This window comes from Carassius auratus, unplaced genomic scaffold, assembly GCF_003368295.1.
Source record: "Carassius auratus strain Wakin unplaced genomic scaffold, ASM336829v1 scaf_tig00214282, whole genome shotgun sequence".
NCBI classification, from domain to species: Eukaryota; Metazoa; Chordata; class Actinopteri; order Cypriniformes; family Cyprinidae; genus Carassius; species Carassius auratus.
The window spans coordinates 1055400-1080904 of NW_020527593.1; the positions used below are offsets into that span (position 1 = coordinate 1055400).

General features: G+C 36.5%; 2 protein-coding genes across 3 annotated transcripts in view; both read left to right on the plus strand.

Moving 5' to 3' along the window:
* The window catches only part of LOC113091749 (thrombospondin type-1 domain-containing protein 7A-like), a 108257-nt gene extending 105297 nt beyond the window's left edge, over positions 1-2960 (plus strand). For both annotated transcript variants that reach the window (XM_026257373.1, XM_026257375.1), the window contains one exon: positions 68-2960. In XM_026257373.1, coding sequence (XP_026113158.1) covers positions 68-155 — 88 coding nt within the window. In that variant the 3' untranslated portion in view covers positions 156-2960. The remainder of the gene's footprint in view (positions 1-67) is intronic.
* Positions 2961-10433: 7473 nt separating this feature from the next.
* LOC113091761 (neurexophilin-1) overlaps positions 10434-25505 on the plus strand; it is a 31380-nt gene continuing 16308 nt past the window's right edge. The window contains exon 1 of the mRNA XM_026257391.1: positions 10434-10868. Within this exon, the coding sequence (XP_026113176.1) occupies positions 10815-10868 (54 nt within the window). The 5' untranslated portion in view covers positions 10434-10814. The remainder of the gene's footprint in view (positions 10869-25505) is intronic.

Genomic DNA, 25505 nt, shown 5'->3' on the forward strand with positions numbered 1-25505 from the left:
CATATTGCATCTGTTAAGGCAAAACGTAGCTGCTTTGTAATAAAAGCTATTCGATTTTTTCCTCCAGCAAAAAGCCAAAGAAGCCCCAGAGAAGACAGATGAACAACAGACTCAAGCCTCTGACGCTGGCTTACGATGGCGATGCTGACATGTAGCCTAACCACGTCTGCTTCAAACTACAGACACTCGCCTCCTCTCACAGTCGGCCATCAGTACAAGCCTCAAACAAGGAGACTCGCGCAAACTCACCGACTGCTTTTTATAAAACGCTAATGGAACCTCAGAGAGAGACTCGATCTGTGTTTATATAATGTTTCTCCACCCCTCCTTTTTTATGTTTTTTTTTTTTTTTTTTTACTTTATTTCACGAGAGCCTTCATAAACTTTTCAAAAATCTTCTTCAGGAAGTCTGCCTTCGCCTCTCTGCCAACTGACATCTTTCTGTAACAGACTTGTCTTTCGGGAGGAAAGTTGCAGGATGCTTTTTAAATTGGGAAGTTTTTTTTTTGCTGCGAAAGCACAAAATACGCCCGTCTCCTGTCACCCTTCTCGTCAGCTCTCTTGCAGTGTGTACATTGTCTGTGGCTGTTGGGGAGGTCGCATTTTCATCCAACCAAAATACTCCATTAACTTGCTAGTAGAATTTTCCGCCCTGAAACATTCTTTGATTTCTGTTGTGTCCTTCTTTGCTTCAGTATTATGTGATCAGAAGGATTAAAGACTGCAGATTGAATGGGCTCACCCCTATAGAAACTCTGGCCTGCCTTTCTTCCTTTCTGTATTCAGGCTCCATTTTGCACTATATTAGTGCAGCATGAACATTTACTTATAGCATTGCCATAGAAAACTGCCTCTCGCAAAACAAGATGATGTACAGTCTTGTGCTAGACACATTTCTTAAAAAAAAAAAAAAGTTAAAAAGAGAACAAAAGTAGCCCTTTTTTCTGATGGAACTCAGTGGTGTTTGTTTATACATACTTGTTTACTGGTCACCTCCTGTTTGTGATAAAAAGGGCCGCTGAAAAGATTTGTGTGGACTCCATAAACCCCCTGGTGTGTGTACAGTTGCAATCAGCCATGTGTTTGCATTCTTTGCCTGATTGACTCTTGTATGTTTTAATGGTTCTTTTCACCTTAGAGATCCAGGTCGGTGATGTTTTCCATGCGTTCCAGTCTTTCGTCTCTGATTCCAAGGGCTCTGTGTTCATAACCTGAGCGCTTTTAACAGTATCATGTTTGATTCACTGATCCTGCGGTGTCTGTGCGAACCAGATCTGTTTGCAGTTTATATTATATGACTAACGCAATAACAGCATGCAGTTTCATATCAGCTAGATTCGGAAAAACGAATAGTCTGATATTGAAAGATTACTTTTGGAAGCATCCGTTTGACATTATTACATATTACAAACCTGATCTGAGGTTGAACATATCTCGGCTCATTAATTTAGACTGAAGAAATGCTGCGGTTTGTGCTAGGACATTATGGAAGGATGATGTGCAGTGAGCTGGTTATAGTGAAATAAACTTTTGTTTATATTTGATCAGCATTTCTAATATAAATATTAAACGGAATGGAACTTAAATTGAAGTACTAAAATTAAAACTAAAACTGAAATCAAAAGTAAATTATCTAAAAATGAAGTAAAAATTGACCATATGGAACAAAAGCTAATATGAATAAATAAATGAAACTAAAATAACACTGGTGGGAATGACCAGCTTGCTGCACACTGTCCTGCTTATTACACGGATATTTGCCAAATCAATACACATTGGCATATATATATATTTTTTTATTATTATTACATTTTTAATTTTAAATTATAAAGCTTATGCTATGGAAAAAAAAAAAGTTTGTTACAAAATACAGAACAGTCGGCCTAGCAACAAGACAAACACTGCAACATTACAGTAATATTAATACTGAAGACATTTAATATGATACATTAACCGAGACTTCAGTTGAGATGTCAAGCTGACTCGAAAGTAGTGCCAGTGTTGCCATGAATGATGACTGACTGCTCGAGTATTCCAGAGAGCCGTTGAATAAGTGTTTGTAATGTTCAGCTTTCAAAGGAAAATAGAAAAAAAAATATTTTCATTTTTTATATTTATTATTATGTATTTATTTATTTTATTTTCATAAGGGGGGCAAGTTATTTATCACCATGCCATGAACCTGCATATAATCACACACCAACAGAATTGGTTATGAAGATTGAAATGGTCATCGGTGTCACCGACCTTCTAAAAGTTGGGTAGAAAAGCACAAATAAGTAGGTCAGGGCCACTTTTTTACTAAACCATATCTACAGTGAATTAACTAAGGGCACTATTGATCTCTAAAGGTATATCATTGATTTTTCTTTCAAATGCGACGGGTGAAAGGAATGTTTACTTATGTGTTACTACTCATTTTGTTCATTTGTAAATACATGAATGATCTTTTATTTATTTAATAATGATTTCTTTATGATATATATATATATATTTGTTCATTTCTTTTTTTACTACGCAAAGTGTTTAGTATAAACCTCTTGAAGCGCGTCTGATAGTATGTGTGTAGAGGGAGTGTGTGTGTGTGAGAAAGAAATAGGAGAGTCTATTGTTACTGATTTTCGCTGGGGCGAACCAAGTTACTGTGTGAAAATGTTGCTTTCTTCTTTTCCTAGAGGTTGTTTTTATGTGTCTGATGAATTGCTGATAATAAACAAGAAAAACAATGCTTTATGTGTAGTTCATATTTTTATGCTATTTTAAATGCCAGTAGCATTGTCAGCATCAAAAAAAAAAATGCACATTTATTTGTTTTGGAAGATAACATTGAAGATGTTCAGTATTGTAATTGATTTTGTGCAGATGGAAGAGATTTTCGATAAGGTCATCCCAGTTTTGACTCATTGTTTTTGAATGGACACATTCATTCAGCTTGAAGTGAAAAAAAAAAAAAATACTGAGATAAGGGGACATATGTTGAGTATGCATTGTGACTGGATAAGATAGAAGCAATATGATTTCATGTCTAAATGTAATTTCCCTGTTGTCCATAAGGGATTTCTAGCGCTATCTTCATTTAATGAGATGTCATTTATCATTTGAAAAGGTTGTAAAGAGTGAACAGATTTTTTTTTTTTTTTTTTTGGTTGAAGATTTTTTGGTTGAAGTATTAAATAAGTAATAAAATAAGGGGAACAATTATTATATATTTTTTAATCTTTGTTTTGGATTTTCCTAATAGAAAATATTTACCAAAAAAAAAAAAAAAATATATATATATATATATATATATATATATATATATATATATATATATATATATATATATATATATATATATACAGACTGTTATATATATATATATATATAGCATAGCTCTTACCATACAAAATTTGTATAACATTTTTTTATATTATATACTCAACCAACACATTATATTAAGTTACATCTAAATTTGGTAATGTTCAGTTGAATTGTAGTTTCTGTAAATTCAGTTCTCAGTAAATTGATAGTCTTTTCCTCTGGTGTCCTCTTTTCAAAATAATTTTGGACTGACCTATCAAAACTCCTTGCTTCAAAATCCAAATTAGACATTGATTTAACATTATGTGATATAATTTCTTATTTTTTTCTCATTGTAATAATAATTGAGAATATATAGGAAATGCATTTGTTTTACTGCATGAAAATCTTTTATTCATAAATGTAAATTCTTCCTTGTCAGGGTTCTGTCACTTTGGTCTAGTTTATTCGTGGTTTTGTGACCGAGCCCTGACACTCCTGCTATGTCTTGTTTTCCTGTGAGTGCGTGGCCTGGAGGGCTTGAGCTGTGCGCTCTCTTGTCTGCATGCCTTGTTTCTCGTTGGAGCGTGGTGTTTGGATCCCAGCACCCATGTCTTGTTCAAGATTCGGTTTTGTGTCGGGGTTCAGACACTCGCACTCCATGTTCTGTTTTGTTGTTGGAGCGAGTTGTTTCAAGTTTGCTTAGGCTGTGCACTCTTCTGTGTGTGTGTTGTGTGCTGTGTAGCACACGAACCATGATCGCCTGTATGCTTTCATGGTCTTTTTTTGTTTTAGTTTTTTGTCTTGTGCTTGTGTTTTCACGGACTGTGTGCTTTCATGTTGTCGTGTTTTGTGTGAACACGGGGCTTTTGAATTCTCATTAGCTGCGTGTTCCAGTCTTGTCTCGCACATGGCTGGTGATTTGTTGTGCTGGCCATGTGCTTGTGTTTTTGTTTTGCGTGAGCACATGGCTTTTCTTTTTGTTTCTGTTTGCCATGTGCTCTCATGTCTATTGTCTAACCCCGCCGACTTGTTACCTGATTATTGGTTTATTTTCCCCACCTGTCTTCCCTTATTCCCCTCCTTTGTCTTGCTCCCTATTTATTGTTCTTGTGTTTGCAGTCCTGGGGGCTGTTTCATAAAAGATGCTAAGAAAAGCAGGGCTTAAAGCCCAAAACCTGACTTGAAATAACCTAACGAATCAATCGGGACTAAAGCAGTTTCATAAATGATAATTTAAGTTCACACAATCTCACCAGTACTATCTAGGTTCAGTAAGTAAGTAAGAGTAAGTTATTATTAAGCAGCCCTTAATGTCAATCATGGCTCAGATCGAGTTAATGTGTATTCCTCTCATCATTTTTTATTTAGTGATTTTATTTTTTAATTCTTTAAAGAGCAATTTTATATTGTAATTTTAATGTTCTAATAACCATAAAGTACAGCTGTCATAAAACCAAAGAGATAGGCTGCATGGCTAGAAACTGCTGATCAACTGAATGCTCATGTAAATATTGTAAAGTCATTAAATCTTGGGGACAATGCATGAAATGCAGTCAGTAGTAGCCTATATTTTTATTTAATTGATTCATTTAAGTTGCATTTTCTACATACTTTATTTTTGGACTGATAACATATATGAAAGAGTCAGCACCATTATATCAGTGCTTGTCAATGGTAGAGGAACTCAGTTTAGCCTGACAGTTACCCTGCCCCGGACCAGGTTAGTTTCCCAGAATAGGTTGCCAGGTTGACTGAGCTTGAGCTATTTATTAAACTGATGAGTGATATAAGATTGTAACTCGTTATTAATCACCAAGACTGTTTTAATATATGGGATCTCATATATGTATGAGAGCCTACCTGTCTTTATATGTCAAAATCAAACCTTCTACAGTATTTTACTAGTTTGATCATTGCGGATTTATTCCACTAGATGTCGCTACAAGACCTTGTCTGAATTGTTGCAACCCCTGACAAGCAGATTTGTTTTTCCACCAACGTAGAAATGTTTGGTGATAAGTTAATAAAGTGCTTCAGCCCTAATATAATCTAACTATAACTAAAAATGCTCAAAACAAGCCTTAAATGTTTTCTTTAAGTCATATTGTTTCCACTGACAAACAGCACATAATTTGGCTGAATGATTTCGTGAAAGTGACATGACATTCAGCCAAGTATGGTGACCCATACCCAGAATTCGTGCTCTGCATTTAACCCATCCGAAGTGCACACACACAGCAGTGAACACACACACACTGTGAACACACATCTGGAGCAGTGGGCAGCCATTTATGTTGAAAGTACAGAAAAAAATTGCATATAATCAGAGGAAAAATTCTGAAGAGCTCACTGTCGCAGCTGGTCTCATAGAGTTGGACATAAAGTGACAGTGCCCACAGTGTAGGCTGTTCTTTTGTTTTAAAAGTAGAGTCATCCCACTGCCCTTAGCTTATTAAAGTCATGTCTGGCCTTAATCAACAGGGTCACAATGCTCTTATGATTATAATCATGGCTTGAGGCCTCTGGGAGGCTTCAGTCCTCATTACCCAATCAGTAATTATCACAATCATGTCTCTTGGCCCTCATTCCAATTGAATTCCACAGTTAGAAGCAGGAAGCCTTACAGACTGACCTAATCAATTAAGTCCCAGTGCAAGGCTACTTCAGTTCAATGACTTTGTCCCAACCTCTGTGTTATCAAGATTAAGTGCAAATGTGATTAAGCAGAATAGACATCAAGTATAGGAAAAGATTCCCAGAATATCAGCTCCAAAGTGAAGGAAAGAAGTTCGGTCCAACATTGCGGAACAGTGATAATCTTCAGCAGATAAATCAAGCTCAGACTCCATTACAGCATTAAGTTGCACTATAGGGAGTCTTAAAACTACAGCTCATGATTGATTTGAGGATGCTGTGACACTGTGCCAAATGTCCAAATGCTGTGGTGAAGCTTAAAGAGACAGCTCCCCAAAAAAGTTATTGTTATTACAAACCTGTATGATTTTCCCCTTTTCTACAAAGAATATATATATATATATATATATATATATATATATATATATATATATATAATTTTTTTTTTTTTTTGTGTAATGACCACACTGACTTTGTGTATGTACAAAAACATTCTTCAGAATACACTCTTTATTTTATCAGTATCAGTGCTTTTACAATGCTACATTTCATGTGGGGGGGGGGGGGTCGCAATAGTTTTGTGAAAGAACAAAAATGTTTTAATGGTGAATTTAACACTTTTGTGAGAGAAATACAATCTCATATTTCTTCCATCATGAGGAGCTTGGTTGTTCCTTAAAGCTGCATTCGGTAACTTTTGACGCTCTAGCGGTTAATAAACAGAACTGCTTGCATCTTGCGGAAGAACATCGTAGCCGGATCTACTTCTCTCTGTTTATGTCTATGAAGAATCACAAAGATACTGGGTTACTCGCCTCGGTACCCCCGAAGCAATCTAAAATAGTCTGAATATAAACACTTATTATAGGTGCACCCTAGTGATTCAGGACAAGCTAAAAACACGGTTTGGAAAATGGATTCATGGTGTACTCGCTTATTATACACATTTTGTAAATTTTGAACACAAAAAAATTACGGACCGCAGCTCTGATTGGTTGTTTCTTACCGGGAGCGGTGTATTTCTGCAAATGGCAATAGGACCACTGGGAGGAGCCAGAGGAGCTTGATTTTTTTCACAGATTATCTGTCTCATATTCTACTGTCAGGGCATAATGACAGGTTTAATAAATATGTAAAAAATGCATTTTTACAAAAGTTACCTACTGCAGCTTTAAATTCACGCAGGTTTGAAATAGGTGTGAGAATGAATATTTTTGGGTGAACTATGCCTTTAAGAAAGCGATGTAAACTTCAGTAAAAGCTTTTTTGTTTCTCCTGAATGTTCTTGAAACTTTATCAAAAGGCCCCTGCAGATGAAATGAAAAACTCAAGAGCATATTAGAAAAAAAAAAAAGAAATAGAGAAAACATTTGCTGTCTACAGCAGTGAGACATTTGTTATTGTTTAAAGAGTCGAGGTTTGCAATTCACTATAATCGGAGTCATCATCCCTCCTGATTGTGTATGGCGTTCTGAAGTGTGCTGAGATGCAGATGCAGTGGACTTTGTGTACGAGTATCAGTCTGGCTGTGTCTTCGAGACCAGCAGTCAGTTTAATTGCCATGCGGAAGCACTTGATGCACGCCAGCTGCATCCTGCGACCGGTGCTCTGATCTCGCATTTGTCTCTGTCAGTGCCTTCGAGTCCGCCCGCTCCAGCACTTATATGAGCCATGCTGGCAGCCACCAGTACCCTGCACCAACTTAACTCGACATGAAAAGTTTCTGTGTATGTGTGTGTGTGTGTGTGTGCACCCTTCAAATCAGTACCGCAGCTTTCGGGATGAATATACTGTATTTGTAGTGACGGTTTGTGGCATAAGATAACACCTGGCCCCTGGCACCTGGCATAAGAGCCCCTGAGTTTGGCCTAATTGAAAGCCACCCTATTGTGTCACCACAGCCCCTATGGGGTCTGCTCCCTTCTCTCTGAAACATCTGCCCACACAATCAGGCATTCAGCCATGCCAGCTGAGCCATGCCACAGCAGTGTATTGCCAGCATCACTCAGCTGGCTCAATCTTCCTCTTCCTCCTTTTTTTCTGTCTTTCCCTGTCTTTATCCCTCGCTTCTTTTCCACTGAACCATTCGGAAATGGAAGTCTCTACCCTATAATCTGCTGTTCTCTGTGGTAGATTACATGGTTTGAGTGAATGTGAATGAGAGTGAGAAAGGACCAAAGGTAGGCTGTGTTAAATTAAACCCACTTGACCTCGTGATTAGCAAGAAGGGAGAGTGTGTATTGTGAGCAGGTGTCTCCTCTGACAGATTTGAGGATCAAATTCTCATGTGTTAACCACTCTGTTGGTATGTATGTTCATGTCATGTTCATGTCAAATCACAGCAGATAAATGCATTGCAACTGAGATATAGTTGCACTGACAAGATACAAAGCTGCAATTATCAGACATATATTTCATTTGTGAGATAATAAGTTGAATTTGTGAGAGATAAAATTGCAAGTAAGTTACAGTGATATGATCCGTGTGTGTTTGCAAGATATAAAGCTGCAATTATAAAACAAAATCACATTTATAGAATATACAGTTGAATTTGTGAGATGTTAAGATATATATGCAACAGATATAAAATTGCAGCTGGGTGATATAAAGTTTTAAGTAAAAAGAAGCAATTATGAGACCTAAAAATGTAATTCATGAGATATAAAGCCATAGTGGGGAGTTATACAAACTGGAAGTGTGAGATGTAAAGTCGCATTTGTGAGACAAAGGCACAGATCAGTCACAACAGTGATATAAAACTGCAGTGGGGAGATAAAAAGTTATATCTACAAGATAAAAAGTCACAATTTTGAGACATAAAATTGCATTTATGAGATAAGTCATTAGTAATTGTTAGTAATGAAGTTACATTTGTGAGATGGAAAGACGCATTTGCATGAGATAAAGTAGTAACTGTTAAACATAAAATTCCAGTTTTGAGATATATTTGTATGATATAAAGTTGAATTGGTGAGATGTAAAATCACAATTATAAAAAAATAAAAAAAATAAAACTTTATTTTTATACTCTGATATGTAAATGTGCCTCCACATCTGACTTTATGATATACACCGAAAATTAAAGATCAGGAGAACTAGCAATAAAAGTTGGTGACTTCAACAATAGCTAAAATTACAAAAAAGGCTTTTTGGCAAATGATGACCATAAGAAATGATGAGTAAAAAAATAATTTAACTTTGAAAGAACCATTCAAGTCATTAATTACTATTACTTTGGACTTGACTGAACAGCGAGGTCAAGTATATACTGCAGGTCTTTTACAAGCTTCAGTAATGTGGCCTTCATTATTCTCTGCTTATTTGAAGTTATTAACCCTGGGCTTTAACATCAATAGACCATATGCTCTGCATTCTGCTCCAAAATCTGGTTGTGAGCAATGTCCCCTCACTCATGCTCTGTACTGCATCTCTGTAGAGCATTGCTGGGCCTGGATGATACATCCCTGCAGGCCGATTTGCTGCATGCTACGACTCTGAAGGCCACCACAGCCATTCACAGCCTCGTCCCATTTCAGCCACTGTCTGAGTTACTGCCTGAGTGACACTTCAGACTGCTCCCGTGCTGTAGCAATGAGACTGTTACAAATTTATTGAGTCGGACCCTGCTGCTGTTTTTCTTCCTGGTTTTTGGTCTTCCTTCTTATTACATGCATGCATGACGACAGCTGAGTATAAAATCCACACTGTCAGCATTTGCTGGCTTACAGTTTTTTACACAGGCTTTTCTAGGCTCTGTTCATAAGAGCCTGCCATTAATCTCAGACCTTGTCAAAATATCTGATTGAGTCCTCTTTACCGGAATCCAAAAAGTGAGCAACGATGTTATCTAGATCTCTAATTAGGAAAAATGCACTATAAAAACCTAATCGTTTTAGTATTGGAATCAGACCATGGCATGCCAAAATATAGAAACAAACACCATTAAAGGAAATGGTTTTCAAATTATATCATATATATATATATATATATATATATATATATATATATATATATATATATATATATATATATATATATATATATATATATAATAAACCAGGTAAATTAAGAGGTTTGTATAAATCTTTTTTTTTTTTTTTTTACACAAATTATGTTACTGTATCAACATCAAATCTTTTCTTTTCTTTTCTTTTCTTTTCTTTTCTTTTCTTTTCTTTTCTTTTCTTTTCTTTTTTCTTTTCAAACCAATGTACTGTGATCAGGAATACATTATTTTTAGTGGTTGTCAGTGTGAGTCAAACTGAACTCAATAGATCACAGGTGCGTTTAGTTTCGTAGGACAATAGCGCATAATGTCCGTGGAGAGTTGTGGCGCAATCCTTGAACACCGCGCACGAAAACACGCAAAAAAACTTCTCTGGTGGGCTGGGAGGCTTTTTTAAATCGTCGCAATCGTGTGATCCCGTCGTCTCCCGGACCAATCTCGACCGGTTCTTTAATCCCCCCCACCACCCCTCCTCGTCCCACCCCACCTCTTAGCTTCTCTCCGGATGTAGTAGCGCGCGTGGCTCTCTCAGCGCGCGATATAAAGCCACCGCTGAGTGACAGCGCGCGCGTGAAAAGCGTCTGTCCTTGTTTCTAAGAGGACTTACGCCGCAGTCACACCAGGCAGCAAGACCAGCGACATCTCCCATGACATCTTAATCAAAAATGACTGTGCTTCACTCCTTGACTGGATTAATGCCTCTGTAGCCGTGCATTTGCTCTCCCTCCCTTATCTGCGTCCAAGTTTAAAGCCTATTCTGTGGTCATGGGGTCTATAGTGTCATTTTTGCCTAGGCTAAAGGTCTAAAGCGGATACCGAGTGGATCTATGTTCCTTACAGACAAAAGAAACAGCGCAGGGAAATTTGTGGAAGTTTGAGATAAGGGAGGATGAGAGCGACGTGTTGGTGTGCCGTGTTTCTCCTCACTCCGGCTGTCTACCTGGTAAGTTTTCTTTTTTATATATATACCTGTCACTAGTATACAATATACTCCTATGTTTAAGTGTGTAATTTTGTCATTTGTGGAAATGACAGAAGTGTTGTAGTAGTATTCGATGCTTTTCACTTAATAACTATGGTTTCAGGTTCGTAAAAAAACAACCTTTTATTACTTTATTTTTGTGATATAAAACTTTTTAAATGCGTTGTATATGGAAATGTTCAGACTGCAGGAGGCTACTAAATATGATTTCATTTCTAAAAGCGCGTCTCATGGCAAACAAAACCTTTCTCTGTTTCTCGCATCGAAACCCAGTTGCGAGAGTTGCGTTTCAGTGTTCGGCCTCACGGGGGCGCCAAAACAATTGAAAATGGGTGCGTGAATGAAGCGGTAGTGACAGCCCTGCACCCTGATGAGTCTCTTTGATTTCCACTATTCAGTAGACACTCAAGCTATGTCTGCAACAAACTACATTCTGCAAATTGGCTAATCACTTTATTGAAAATAGACCAAGAAAAGAACATAGACTACGACCTAATTAAATAACATACTGAGACCTTACATTTGATGAAATAGTGTATTACATTTTAAATGTTTGTGAATTAGCCTACTATCACTGCAACGCTGTTATTTGCTTTACATTTTAATCTTTCAATTGTTTAATAATGTAAAAATATGATGTTTTTGTTTATTATTATTATTATTATTATTATTATTATTATTATATCTTTGTAAAATATGGCTATTAAATTATCATTAATCATGATTAGCCTATCTATTCCCCTCTACATTGAAAGGTTTTAGAGATGCCGTGCGCGCATACGCTGATGAACGCACTTTTTTTTTTAATCCTTAATTAAGAAATATTATAACTCGGCGTCTACATCAAATATCGGGTTGTTTTAAAATGTTTTATACCTATACCAGGTACTGTTCTAATTTGATTATATTTCGTCATTTTTTTTTTTTTTTTTTTTTTTTTGTCTGAACATTTAAAAAATGAGATTTAAAACTGAAGATTTGAGATTTATAAACAGAGTCATGTTTGAAAAGCGCATTTATTTTTAATTTGATCAGATTGTGTCCATTTACCCATCAAATGACAGCAGCCTCCACGTTTTTTTGTTCACACTTTCCCGCGTGTTTTATTTTAAAGAGGCCAAACAACAGTTGCAGACACTGGATTGTATGAAGTATGAGTCTCCTCGTGTCCATAAGGCAGTTCAGGACCATGGACAGCGCAGCCCGACCTCTACCGCTTAGCATTCACGCTCACTCTGCTTTATAAAGACTGTCTATATCTGGGATTTTTATTTTATTTGTGTATTTGACATTTGTTAAATTACATTTTGTTCACGTTAGATATGTGCTGTTTACTATAACACGGAGTGGTTGGTATATGATTTCTATCACTTAAGTAATAGGTTCACGTTCTCTTAATGTCTCCAAAACATAAAAACATGTAGGCTACCTTTATGTTGCACCTACTTCAAATGTGTTTTACAGACCACACTGCAGGTATATTTTCTTGCGTGTTGTGTGAAGGAATAGCGCGATTATTTCAATATCATCGCATTTACCCGTTTCGAAATCCCATTTCGGTTGTTCTTTTCTGTAACGCAATATTAGAATAATTCTCTAAAACACCAGACATTATCACCGGATGTCAAAAAATGTGAAAATCTAAGAGAAAATTGAAGCCCGTGGCTATGGATTTCCATAGGCCTGTCAGCTGCGAGACCTTCGAGTATTAAAGTTGAGCTTGGCTGCTGTATTTCATGTTTAAGCCTCTTGTGTGTGTCAGTTTCTCCTGACCCTGATAACAACAGAAGAGGGCAGCGCGTGTGAGCGAACGAGCAGCTGTACGACACCAGCCAATTAAACAAGCGCGTCTTTATACGTCTTTACAGCCTGAAAAAAAAAGAAATACAAATAAAATACAAAATAAAACAATTAATTTAATAAATGGTAACGGTTGTTGCCTTAACTTTATTGTAAACAACAACAACAACAACAACATATGTACATATATATATATATATATATATATATATATATATATATATATATATATATATATATATATATATATATATATATATATATATATATATATATATATATATATATATATATATCCAAATAGGCCTACGATATATTTTAGTTCTTAGCCAGCCTATATTGTGCGTTCAAAATTACATAACGGTAATGTGCTAAAATATTTAAGTTGTTGATAATACAGACAGGTCACGTGATAACATACATTTAAATAATTGGTCTCTCCAGCAATTGTGATAACACATCACAAACAAGAAACCTCATCCGAGTAACACATATGGTTCTAAAACAATGCATACAATATTAACTAAACAACATACAACACTCCAATGTACATATATATAAAAAAAGAAAATAAAAAACTATTTGCTTTAAATATGAAATTAGTTTTATTTGCAAAATCATAAGGTAGTTTATACTTCTACATTTTAAAAGTATTTTACAGTAAATTGTCTCTTTATAATAATATAATATCTACTATAATATTAACTTGCATGCAGTTAATTTTCCATTTTTAGTGTAGCATTTTACATTATTGTCCTTTTAAAATTACAAAAATAAAGTGCATCTCAGTTAAATATTTGAGTTAATTAGTATGGTGTGATACACTGATCAAATTGTTAGCACTTAGAATTGCACCGATTGGGCCATATATATATATATATGTTTGTTTAAAAACCCCACATTGTCTAGAAAGAAGTTGCAGCTTTTGGAAACTACACACATGAATCATCCAGACATGCTCTTCTAAGTGCACTTTACGTTTCCATGACAACTGCATATATACATTGTGTTCTGGAATTCAGAACACAGAATCATTATCTTCACAAGCAGCACAGATGTACCTTGTCATTAATACATTTGAGGATGGAACATTCCTCACTTGGCTCAGCTGTTTTTAACCCAGATGAGTGCGTTGTAGTAGCTGCTCAACCAGCTACGTACATCCATAGGTCTGAGCTAAACCTGTTGTGTCTAATGATCGGTCGGAGAGATGTCGTGACATGGTTCAAGTATCAGCCCTTAGTCCATTAAACCTCACCTCTTCTTCAGAAACCAATAGAACACTCTGTCTCCCAACGGAGATATTTTGACACGCTGCCTGGCAGTCTCTTGAAACAGTTTCAACAAAAACAGCCTTTAGTCACCCTCTTGAGGTCTTTAAATTAATAAGAACTGAAGAGATACAATCAAGATTGTCCTGATATGATAAAACATAGGCTAACAAATGTTAGCACTTGACTGAAGAGCAACTTTTCTTATGAACACAGCTTCTCTGTTCTAGTTCATTGCATTTAAATAAGGAATGTGTGAGTCTGTTTTGATATATATATATATATATATTTGTCAATGTTTCCCCTTCAGGATAGGCTTTGATTTTTGGGTGGTGATTTAGTGTCAGTGAAGTGTGTTAAGGCTGAGTGATGTTAGGCTCTGAAGCGATGAAGAAGAGCAGTGGGGTCTGTGAGAGGGAGGAGAGAGAGAGAGCTCAGGGCTGTATAGTTAGTGTGCAAAGCAATGTAATCTGCCCTCCTCCCAAGGCGCACACACTCATATCCGCTGTTTAATAGACGTGTGTTCACATCAGTGCCACAGTCCATTTATCCCAGCTCTATGAGTTTCATGAAGTGCCTCCGTATTGCAGTTAAGGATATCTGCATCATGTTAATGCACCTCTGTAGATAAATGGTACCATTAGCAGTTCTGAACCAGATAATTGAAGAAACAGGATTTTCTGAAGACATTGTGCAGTAATCACTGCTGAGATGAGCTGAACATCCAACGGGATGCAACGGATACTGTATGATTGACCCTTTTGACAGTCATAACATAGTTTTGAATGGTCTTTGACTCTTGAGAGTAGTGCTGAGCTTTGTATGAGTGTGTTTATTTATGCCTGTGTGTTTGTGGTGATAGCAGCACAGGGGCCGTTGAATGATGAATTTTCTTTTTTGGATTGACGTTTGAAGGTGATCATAATTCAGCAAGTGGTTAAAACCTGTGCCGAGGGCGTTGCTCTTAGCCAACTGCTTTCTAACAGCAAGCGTCATGACACAAACCTCTGCTTATTTACCATGATGAGCTAGCCATTTGATGGGAATGAATGGAAAAACCTGCATCTGCAGCTCATTTTTGCTCTGTTTTGATGAAAAGCAGTTCTAATGGAGAAAGTGTTACAGTCAAAACTGCCATAGATTATCTGCTGTATTGATAACTAATAGCCTAGAGTTAATCATTCTTTGCTGATACCATAGAAATATGAAGGGCTATACAATAAATCCTACCTGAAACAACTTTGTTTGTGACTTCCCTTATAAAACAGCAATTTTTTTTAGTATAAACTCTAAAAACGATTTGATGGCAAACATGTCAAAGATTAGTCGATGGGTTGTCGAGTCATTATTTAATAAGCTCTTTCCTCACAAAAGCAGTTTATCTATCATACTTTAGCCTTTCCTCCATTGACATCCATTCAAAATAAAGTCATGTTTTTGTTCATTAGCATTGACGTTCTTCATTTGGCCACAGACATGTCCTGTAAGTGTCTGTCCTGACCTGTTTATAGCCTTGCACAGACTTTAGCACATTTCACTTTTAAACTAGTTCCTTTTCTGATGCTCCAAACTCTCTCACACACACACAGACACACACAGACACACACAAACACACATGCACTGAGTGTCAAGCTAAGGACACATCACGGGGTGGAGACAGGACAAGGTTGGTTTGATTTATTACCAGAGTCTGTTCTTCTCTCCACAAACTGCTCCTGAATTTCAGTCACCTACACAGGTCAGAGGTCAGCTTTGGACACAACCTCAGAAGGGCATTGGATCTGGAAAATTATACCCCAGACTGACCTGAACCTCAATGGGCTGTTTTCCCTTCTCACTATATATAGAAGCATCCTCCCCAATCGCTTCCCTGTGGAGCTGTGTGGACTGATAAAAGAAACATTTCTAAATACTGCATGCAAAAGCCTGCGGAGAGGCAGGAAGGACCGGATAACCCCAGACTACCTCCCTTCTATCTTAAAATGCTGTGGGTCTCTGAAGTTTCTTTCATGCATTAAAGAGGCTGGAATTAGAGAGATGAAAGAGAAATCTCTGAGCCATAAACGTCAGTCAGACAACAATAGTCATGGATTACAACAAAAGCACTTCCAGACTGTGTTTGGATGCACGTCTGCTCTCATTTGTCAAAGAAAAGAAGCAGATTCTTAGCAGAAGTAAGGCAAAACAAGAGATGTTTATATACAGTAGTATATTATATAAAATCGTGTTGTATCTGGCTGGTTTATGAGAAGTAAAGTAGGAACAACAGCTCAGCTGCAGACAGTGTTTTTCTCCTCCTGTAATTACATACCAGATGATAAAATGACTGTTTTTTGTTGCAAGATGACAACCAGTACTCATTATTTACTGGTCGCATTTATGGACAATTACTGTCCTTCAAATGAATTTCCTGTCTTTACCTACAGGTGGAGCACTGTCACAAGTTGAAGATGCTTTTGTGGGTAGAATGAGTGATGAAAAGATAAATACTGAGCACTTTATTGACACATCCGCGGTTTAAGTGTGCCTTTCATTTATGAATACAGAATGTGATGCTGCATGCAATTTGTGGCATTTCTCCTTAGTTTTTTTTTGTTCACATTTGCACATACTTTTTCCTCTTCGTGAGGAAATCTATTTCATTTTCTGAAGTTAAGCCAGTTTCATTCTTCAGAATTTTACTATTAATATGTATACAGCATATATTCAGTTGAGACATTCATACTTGAGACATGTTAAAGTGAAATGTGAATTCAGATGTCATTCAGATGTCACTGAAATGAGTCGTGAGCAGAAAATCAACATATTAATAATTTCTGAAGGATCATGTGAGGCTGAAGACTGGGGTGATGGCTGCTCAAACTTCAACTTTCCATCACAGAAATAAATTACATTTAAACATTTTGATTAAGATTTTTGTTTTTAATCTTAACCCCAAACAACAGTAAACCTTTCAAACAACCTAACAATAATTAAATCCACATCCAAATTATCTCTGAGATTATTTTCATGTGCTTGGTCCGTGTGAACAGTCCCATCCTCCCATACACGTTTAATCTGTATTTATGTTCAGACCTGTCAATACAACCTGTCTACACACACTGTGTCACAATACATTGTGAGGAACGATGTGCAGTACTGCAGCTTAAGATTCAAAGTTCAAATCCAAGAGAAGATTTAGCTATGATAGACTTGGACCTCACAGTTGCTTATGTTGTCTTTTTGTAATTAATATCCAGTTTATGTGCTACATGGAAATAAAACCCATAAACTTGACACAAAGCCACTCTGTGCCCGGTTCAGCTGCTTTGCATTAGGTGGCTCACCTCTCCACTGCATATGCTAACTAACAGCGTTCTGTTTGTGTGTTTGTATATTTGTGCCAATCTAGTTTAATTTGCATTTCTTCTCTGAAAATCAGTTTTATAGGTTATATATATATATATATATATATATATATATATATATATATATATATATATATATATATATATATATATATATATATATATATATATAATTTTTAATTGTAGTATAAGTTATAGAAAAAGGGAAGATGAGAAGGTTTGCATGTGAACGCTTCATGACTGCTAACTAACAGGAACAGACCAATCAGAGTGCTTATCATTCCTCATGTAGTGAATGACAGTATTGCATTACATGGCTGGGACCTGCTTGATTTCACTTCTATTGATTTTCAGAATCACAATTATCCCTCAGCTTGTGTGGGCATGCAGCCAATGCGAGGTGTCGAGAAAAATCATTAAAATGAAAAAAGGAAGACATGCTGAAGATTTTGAGCATGGAGGCAATATAGTAGATTCAGGGACTGAGACCTCCTGACTGACAGTTTCCAACCTGTGTCTAGCTACGATTCATTCTGTTTAACATTAGTTTTTAATGTTAGTTTATTCTGTTTAATGTTACTGTATCTGTTCTATGTGAAAGGCAAACTCTCTCTCTCTCTCTCTCTCTCTCTCTCTCTCTGTGTGTGTGTGTGTGTGTGTGTGTGTGAAAGAAACAGACCATTGAAATAGAGTACAAAGGGCAAAATTGTTTGTTTGTTTTCAGAAGAGATCAAATATATTTATTATTTAAAGTATAATTATTTATACAAAAAAAATGTAATACATCTTTATTGTCATCCATTGTTGAAATTTGTCTTTGACCACACCAGAAAATACCAAAAAAAACGTATAAACACATACTACAAAACACATAAATGCCATTATACTGAATCACATAGCTTTTTCAATTATAAATCCGATCGCACAAGGTACAAAATATCTTTTATAAATATTTGTCTCTGGGCATTAAAAATCGCCTCCCAGAGGCCAATAAAACAAACTGATCACACAGAGGATGAGTTGGGTCTTTTAATATACTCTCTGGTTTCTCAACACATCTTGAAGTGTAAACCTCACCCAACTTACTCTGTGGTCTGCCAATGATTTTACTAGCTGTATTAATGACTCTTGCCAGATTATTTTTCTGCTTAAAATTTAGATGCCCATACCATGAAGTTAAATTACAGGTCAGCACACTCTCCACCAATGATTTGTAGGGAATCTCCGGTAGGTTTTGACTTACTCCAAATCTACTGATTCTCTGTATTAGAAATAGACATTTTTATTATTATTAGTCTGTTATTAGTGGTATTATGATTGTTATTCTTTAATTATTTAATATAATTTATTTTTTTATTCATTAGCCTATTATTAGTGTTAATATTAGTGTTCTTGTATTTATGTATCTATGTATTTATTTATTAGCCTATAATTGGTATTCCTATTAGTAGTGTTGTTCTTCTAGTTATTGAATAGCATTTATGTATTTACTTGTTAGCTTACTTTTTTCCATAATGATTTAAAGTTTTTATTTATTAACCTTATTATTATTTTTATTATTTAGTGGTTTATACTAAATATTAAAAAGTTTAAAGGCCCAGATGTTAGGAAAGTTATTCTTTTCAAAGTTACTTTTTTTCACAGCCTTTTTTTAACACTTTGAAAAAACACTTTGCCAAAACATTCAATGATGCAACAGTAATGAAAAAACAAGCTAAATAAAAATAATCAGTGGATTTTTTTTTCTATCAGCAGCTTTTATTCAGCTTCATAGTTCCAATGAGGGTTATATATTAAGAACGTTTTCTGACATTCTTAAGTTTCTGTTGCTTTTTTTTTTCTTGCTGATCTAAGACAGTTTTCCACCTGTAATTCCCACAGTCTCCAATCCTTCAACCAGCTTCCTAATTAGACAGAGAAAAGTCCTTGTAATTAATTGTCAGTTGAGGGTGTCATTTATGTCAAAGTGTTTCGCAGGTTTTGTGAAGCTTAATAGCGATGCTTGTGATAGTGACTGAAGGGTGGGCGCATTATGGCGAGGTGATGGATGTGCTCTGTTCTCCCAGAGCAGCCCGAACACCAGCGATCTGTCAGCTCTCAAAAGCCATTACGGAAAACATTAGCCTGGCCCCATAGCAGCAGCCACTCAGCCACAGACAGACAGGTAAGCACGATTCACCTAACACTGCTCCTGAGGGACGTGGCTGTAGAGCACGAGCGTGTGTGTGTGTGTGTGTGTGTGTGAGAGCGTCGACTGACAGCACCACTCACACCTGAACAGCCAGGATGTTATGATATGTGTTACTCCCTCGTCTCAGCTCAATTTCATTCAGTGTCATTCAGTTCTATTCAGTTTGATTTCATTTTGATTCTACTGGAAAAGGCATTGTTTCTGCAAATGTAGATGACGTTAGCTTCTCTTAAAATATAATTGTCTTTCTGACAGGGTTTCAAGACCACATGGTGTGATGTGAAATCAAATTTCAGACTGTTGTTTCAATTAGTTTTGGGTTCATTTGAGGCTCAGTGACTTCTTCAATTATCTTTATATTGTTTTAGGACTCTTACTTTTCTGAATTATAGAAGAAACAAAGACAATAAGTGTCTCAGAGTTCATCAGTATTAGATTAGCTTTAGTCTCAGATTATGATTTTAGCCCATGTTGCCATATTTCAGAGGACACACAGCTCTGGTACTGGGATGCAGAAAACATTACAAAACAAAAATCGAAAGTTTTTCATTATTTTCAGTTGGCATAATTTGCCCTTAACCTAGACATGACAATTTATTGTTTTGATTATTTAACTTGGCAGATTTCAATTTCTGAATTTAGTTTTTTATGTTGTTATTGCTATACCTATTTTATTTTTAAGAAAATGCCATATGAATACTTTTGAGATCAGCACTCATTAAATTTAATTCCACCATTCTTTCTCTTCCTGTTTGCCTGCAGAAATGTGTTAACTATTCAAAGTTTCCAGTTAATTTCTCAGACTATAAAACTAAAAGCTCTGAGTGAATTTCTGTTTGGCCTGACTGTGTTTAGTTCAGAATGAAAGAGATGAGATATTTGCACTTGTGTATCATGAATGTGATCATTTTCATTCATGGATCACTACACTGACCATTTCACCTCTTCATATAGCAGTAAATTCAGGTTAAATGGGACATTGTTTCCCAGTCATCTCAGTAACAAGAAGTATCTCAATCTACCGGAATTTACCATATACAGTATATATATGCTGCTTAATGTTTTTTTGTGGAAACCGTGTATAAATGTAGCAGTCACCACAGGGAACAACATAAACAACAGCAAGAATGATACAATAGGTGAGAGAAACAATAAGTTCCCATCTGGTATAATTAAAACAAAATAATAATTTCTCTTTCACTCAAACTTTACCTTCACAAACTAATTCAACTGTCATGTTCTGAGAGGTTGCATCTCCCCTACTTTAACATCCTGCCATAAACATACTGTAGGTGATACAATGCAGAATCTGAGCAAATACATGGTCTAAAGTCTAAAAAGTGTTGGTTATTTTCTCACATTCATGCCTTTTCATACTTTCATTCTGATATGGAAAACCAAATAAGTTAAGTTTGCAAATCAATGCAATGTGTTTTGCACAATCAATTAAAGAGAGCGTAGTCTAAAACAACATTCCACTCCACAGACTTTCAATGTATCTACATAAATATATGTATTTTTAAATGTACTTATTTATTTTAGTGTTTATTTATTTATTTGAGTTCTTCAAAAGAATGAATGCCATTCAGGCTTAGAATAATGAGGCTCAGGAAATTTTGACAGAAATTTCATTTTTGGGTGAATTGTCACTTTAAATGCATGATCTACTCTGGTTCAAGATGCATTTTCTCTCTGTTTTCGTAGACTAAGATTAGCAAATGAGGAATAGGGGCCACCTGCTAAGTGCTATTAAGGACATATACATGAGGGACATTTGTCTATGGAGGATAACATTTCTTGTTGGGAGAAAGGAGACTAGGCATTGTCCCTCCCTGTGAAATTGTCAGAGATGATAGCAGCGCGTGGCAAAACCATTTAAGGTTAAATCTAGCATACAAAATCCACTTTCATTTGTAATGCTGCTGCTTTCAAAAGCAAGTCATTTTGAATTAATCTTTTTTGCTTCCCCTATCTCCTGCATTCTCAATCACACACACATGCACACTCTCTCTAGTGCTCTTCTCCTCCATCTGTTCGTGTTTGTGTGTGAGAGAAAGAATATGAATCAGAGAAACACAACTCTAAATAACCCAGAAAGTCATCTGGGCCGGGTTTCCCGATAACGATTGATCTTAGAGCTTAAGAGCGTTTTCTATGAGTAATTTTGCGATCATTAGTTATTGTTTCACGTGCGTTTCCCAACAATGCACTTAACACAGTTGCACGTAGCTGTGCTCTAAGTGCTGCTTAGGAGTCGCTGTCCGTTTGTCAAGTGCTGAAATGTCATATCATAGAATGGCTCTTAATTGTAGTACACTATCGTTTATTGATGTTAACCTAATGCTGCATTCCAGAAAGACAACTTGGATTTAATAACTATAACACAATACAATATTATAGTCTATAATATTATTATATTATACTTTACATAATAATATACTTTATATACTTTATATTTGTATATATTATGTTAGGTAAAAAAATGTTAGCCTGAATGCACTGTAAGTCGCTTTGGATAAAAGTGTCAGCTAAATGCATAACATTCTTAAAATGTATTTATTTATACACAGTGTAGAGAGAGAGAGTGAGACGTTTTTTTTTTTTTTTTTTTTTTTTTTTTTTTTACGGATCAAATACATCGTGCACTTCAGAAAGTCATTGATATATTTTTCCCCCAGTCTTTGAAACATTTCATTACTTATTTTATTCTTTTTTATATTCTTCTTCATTTTTTTTAGTTTTTTTAGACATTTAATTTAAATGTGTATTTCTATATTTCTGCCCTTTTTAATTATTTCATTTATAAATTAATAAAAAAGCACTTGAATAAAAACATTGCACTTGAATCAAGTTACAGGTGTAATCTGCCGATTGTCCTGTAGGTGACCGCATAAATCTGTCTTCTTACGATGCACGTAAGGGCTTAACAATTACTCCAGAGCACTCGTAGATCTACAATGATTTTCAAGTGCTACTTAAGTTACGATGCTTTTGGGAAACAGACCGTAATATTAAGATCAGTCGTAGATCGTTTTTACGAACTTCTTAGGCTTAGTACAAAGCTTTTGGGAAACCCGGCCCTGGCCAATTAAGGATCCCTCACTTTACGGTGCATCAAGGGACGTCTCTGTTAGCAGCACATCTTGTCAAGGGTTCAGTCACTTCATTAAATTTAATATATTTTCATCTCAGATATATGATATTATTAATGCTGAGTATGATCAACTTCTTAAAATTTTACACTTTCTTTTTTTGGACTAAAAATTTGTTTATCATGCATTAATTCAAGAATATATTAGTAGAAAGGCAGAGAGCAACAAAGTGATAGTATTGTATTTGGAAGAGCTTTGACACTAGGCATAGACAAATCAGGCAGTATTTTCTATTTTTGTTTTATCCTTGATTATTCACTGTAATTAATAATGATTCTTACAAACATTTTCTTCTGTTCCTTTTATCCCTAATTTCTCACCATTTTCATTGAAGAAAATAATATTAATTCTTTTTTTTCCCTCCATCTTTTTAAAATATTATATGAACTCAGGAACTGGAAACATTAATATTTTTATTTTTTTATAATATTGTAATAAAATTAGGGTTGCAAAGAGACAGACATTTTCAAAAATTCAACACTGAATATAATATTTATGAAAAAAAAACATTACTTAATATAAACATCATTTATTGGATTTATTATTATATTAATCATCTCATTAATGGGATTTAAAATAATTATGCATCAAATAATTGATTTAATAAATAATTATAAAATCAATACCTGGAATTGCTGTGAGGTTAAATCTCTGTCCTAGCAGAATGAAGAGTGGATTTTCAGGCAGCGGTTGGGATCCAAAATCTATAAAAGCATCTTTTCTGATCTTGAACTCTTATTACAGAAACTGAGATGGGTCAGAGAAACAAACCACTGACCTTCTCTGCCATAGGGAGACTTCTGAGATTTGAACATTTAAAATTCTATATTATTTTAATTCTTCTAAATTATGTTTACATTTTGAATTGGAATTTAAAAAGTTTTTTTAGTTTTTTAGTTTCAGGCATTTTTTCAATTGGGCAATCCCAAAACTAACACAACAGGCAAAAGATAGCGCATCAATAAGCTGTTAATTCCTTTCAAATGTCAAATTTCAGAAAAGCTTAATGCAAATTTATCAGTGCATGACGCAGATGTGCTTGAAATGTATGTTAGCCATATACCATGTCAGCTGCTTCTGATAAACGGTATGTATGCATTTGTTTGTGCCAGGCTTTGTTTAGACCATAGCCTCTCATGTATCTTGCATTTCAGGATGTTTAATATGTAGCATAGTGTCTATGAACCCGGGCTCATATGCAGTTAGGTACTCCAGAGCCTCTCTTCATGCTGTTGAAAATTAACTTTAGACTGTGCACTGTCTAAAAAAGTGCAATCGGACAACATGCCTTGAATGGAAAGCAATTTGGTTGAGGGTAATTGAAAGGAAGTGATAAGCTTGGCTGTCTCAGGATACATTGCTTAAATTTCATTAGTGAGTTTCATTCTCTGGAAGGTGCTTCCAGTGTGAAATTGTTAAAGTGTTTATCACAAGTACCTTTGTAGATTATTTGCTTCTCTTTAACCAAGCACCTTGTGAATTTTCCTTTAACTTGCTTTACGTTCTTACCTTCTTTTATGGGATGCATGAAATATTCATGTTTCTGGAGAACACTGACTCTCATTCTCTTTTCAAAAATCAAATGCTGGCACTCAAGTAATCTTTTATGCTCAAATTAATTAAAATTATGATAGTTGTGCCAGCAATTAAATAAAGCAGAGATATTCTTGAAAGATCTCGTTATGATTACATCATGTTCTGTAGTCATTTTAAAAGAACTCTACAATTATATCCTCTCCTTGAACTGTCACCTTATCGTGGTGGAGAGGTTTGAGTACCCGAATGATCCTGGGAGCTATGTTGTCTGGGGCTATATGCTCCTGGTAGGGTCTCCCAAGGCAAACAGGTCCTTGGTGACGGGCCAGACTAAGAACAGTTCACAAAACCCCTTATGGCAAAATTTAAATCAAGGACCGTGACGTCCACCGTCATGGCGCAGCCGGGGCCCCACCCTGGAGCTAGGCCCGGGGTTGGGGCTCGTATGCGAGCGCCTGGTGGCCGGGCCTTCCCCCATGGGGGCCTGTGCATAGTGGATCGGGCGACAGTCATAGGCGAGACCACCGACGACCAGATCTCTGGACACGGAATCTGGCTTTAGGGACGTGGAATGTCACCTCGTTGGCGGGGAAGGAGCCTGAGCTTGTGCGGGGGGTCGAGAGGTACCGACTAGAGATAGTCGGGCTCACCTCAACGCACAGCTTGGGCTCTGGAACCACACTTCTTGAGAGAGGCTGGACTCTCTACCACTCTGGAGTTGCCCATGGTGAGAGGCGGAGGGCTGGAGTGGGTTTGCTAATAGCCCCCCAGCTCAGCCGCCATGTGTTGGAGTTTACCCCGGTGAACGAGAGGGTCGCTTCCCTGCGCCTTCGAGTCGGGGATAGGTCTCTCACTGTCATTTGTGCCTACGGGCCAAATGGCAGTGCGGACTACCCGGTCTTCTTGGAGTCTCTGGGAGGGGTGGTGGAAAGTGCTCCGACTGGAGACTCCGTCGTTCTACTGGGGGACTTCAACGCTCACGTGGGCAGTGACAGTGACACCTGGAGGGGCGTGATTGGGAGGAACGGCCCCCCTGACCTGAACCGGAGCGCTGGTCTGTTATTGGATTTCTGTGCTAACCACGGTTTGTCCATAACGAACACCATGTTCAAGCATAAGGGTGTCCATCAGTGCACGTGGCACCAGGACACCCTAGGCCAGAGGTCGATGATCGACTTTGTAGTCGTGTCATCAGACCTTCGGCCATATGTCTTCGACACTCGGGTGAAGAGAGGGGCGGAGCTGTCAACTGATCACCACCTGGTGGTGAGTTGGATCCGATGGCGGGGGAGGAAGCTGGA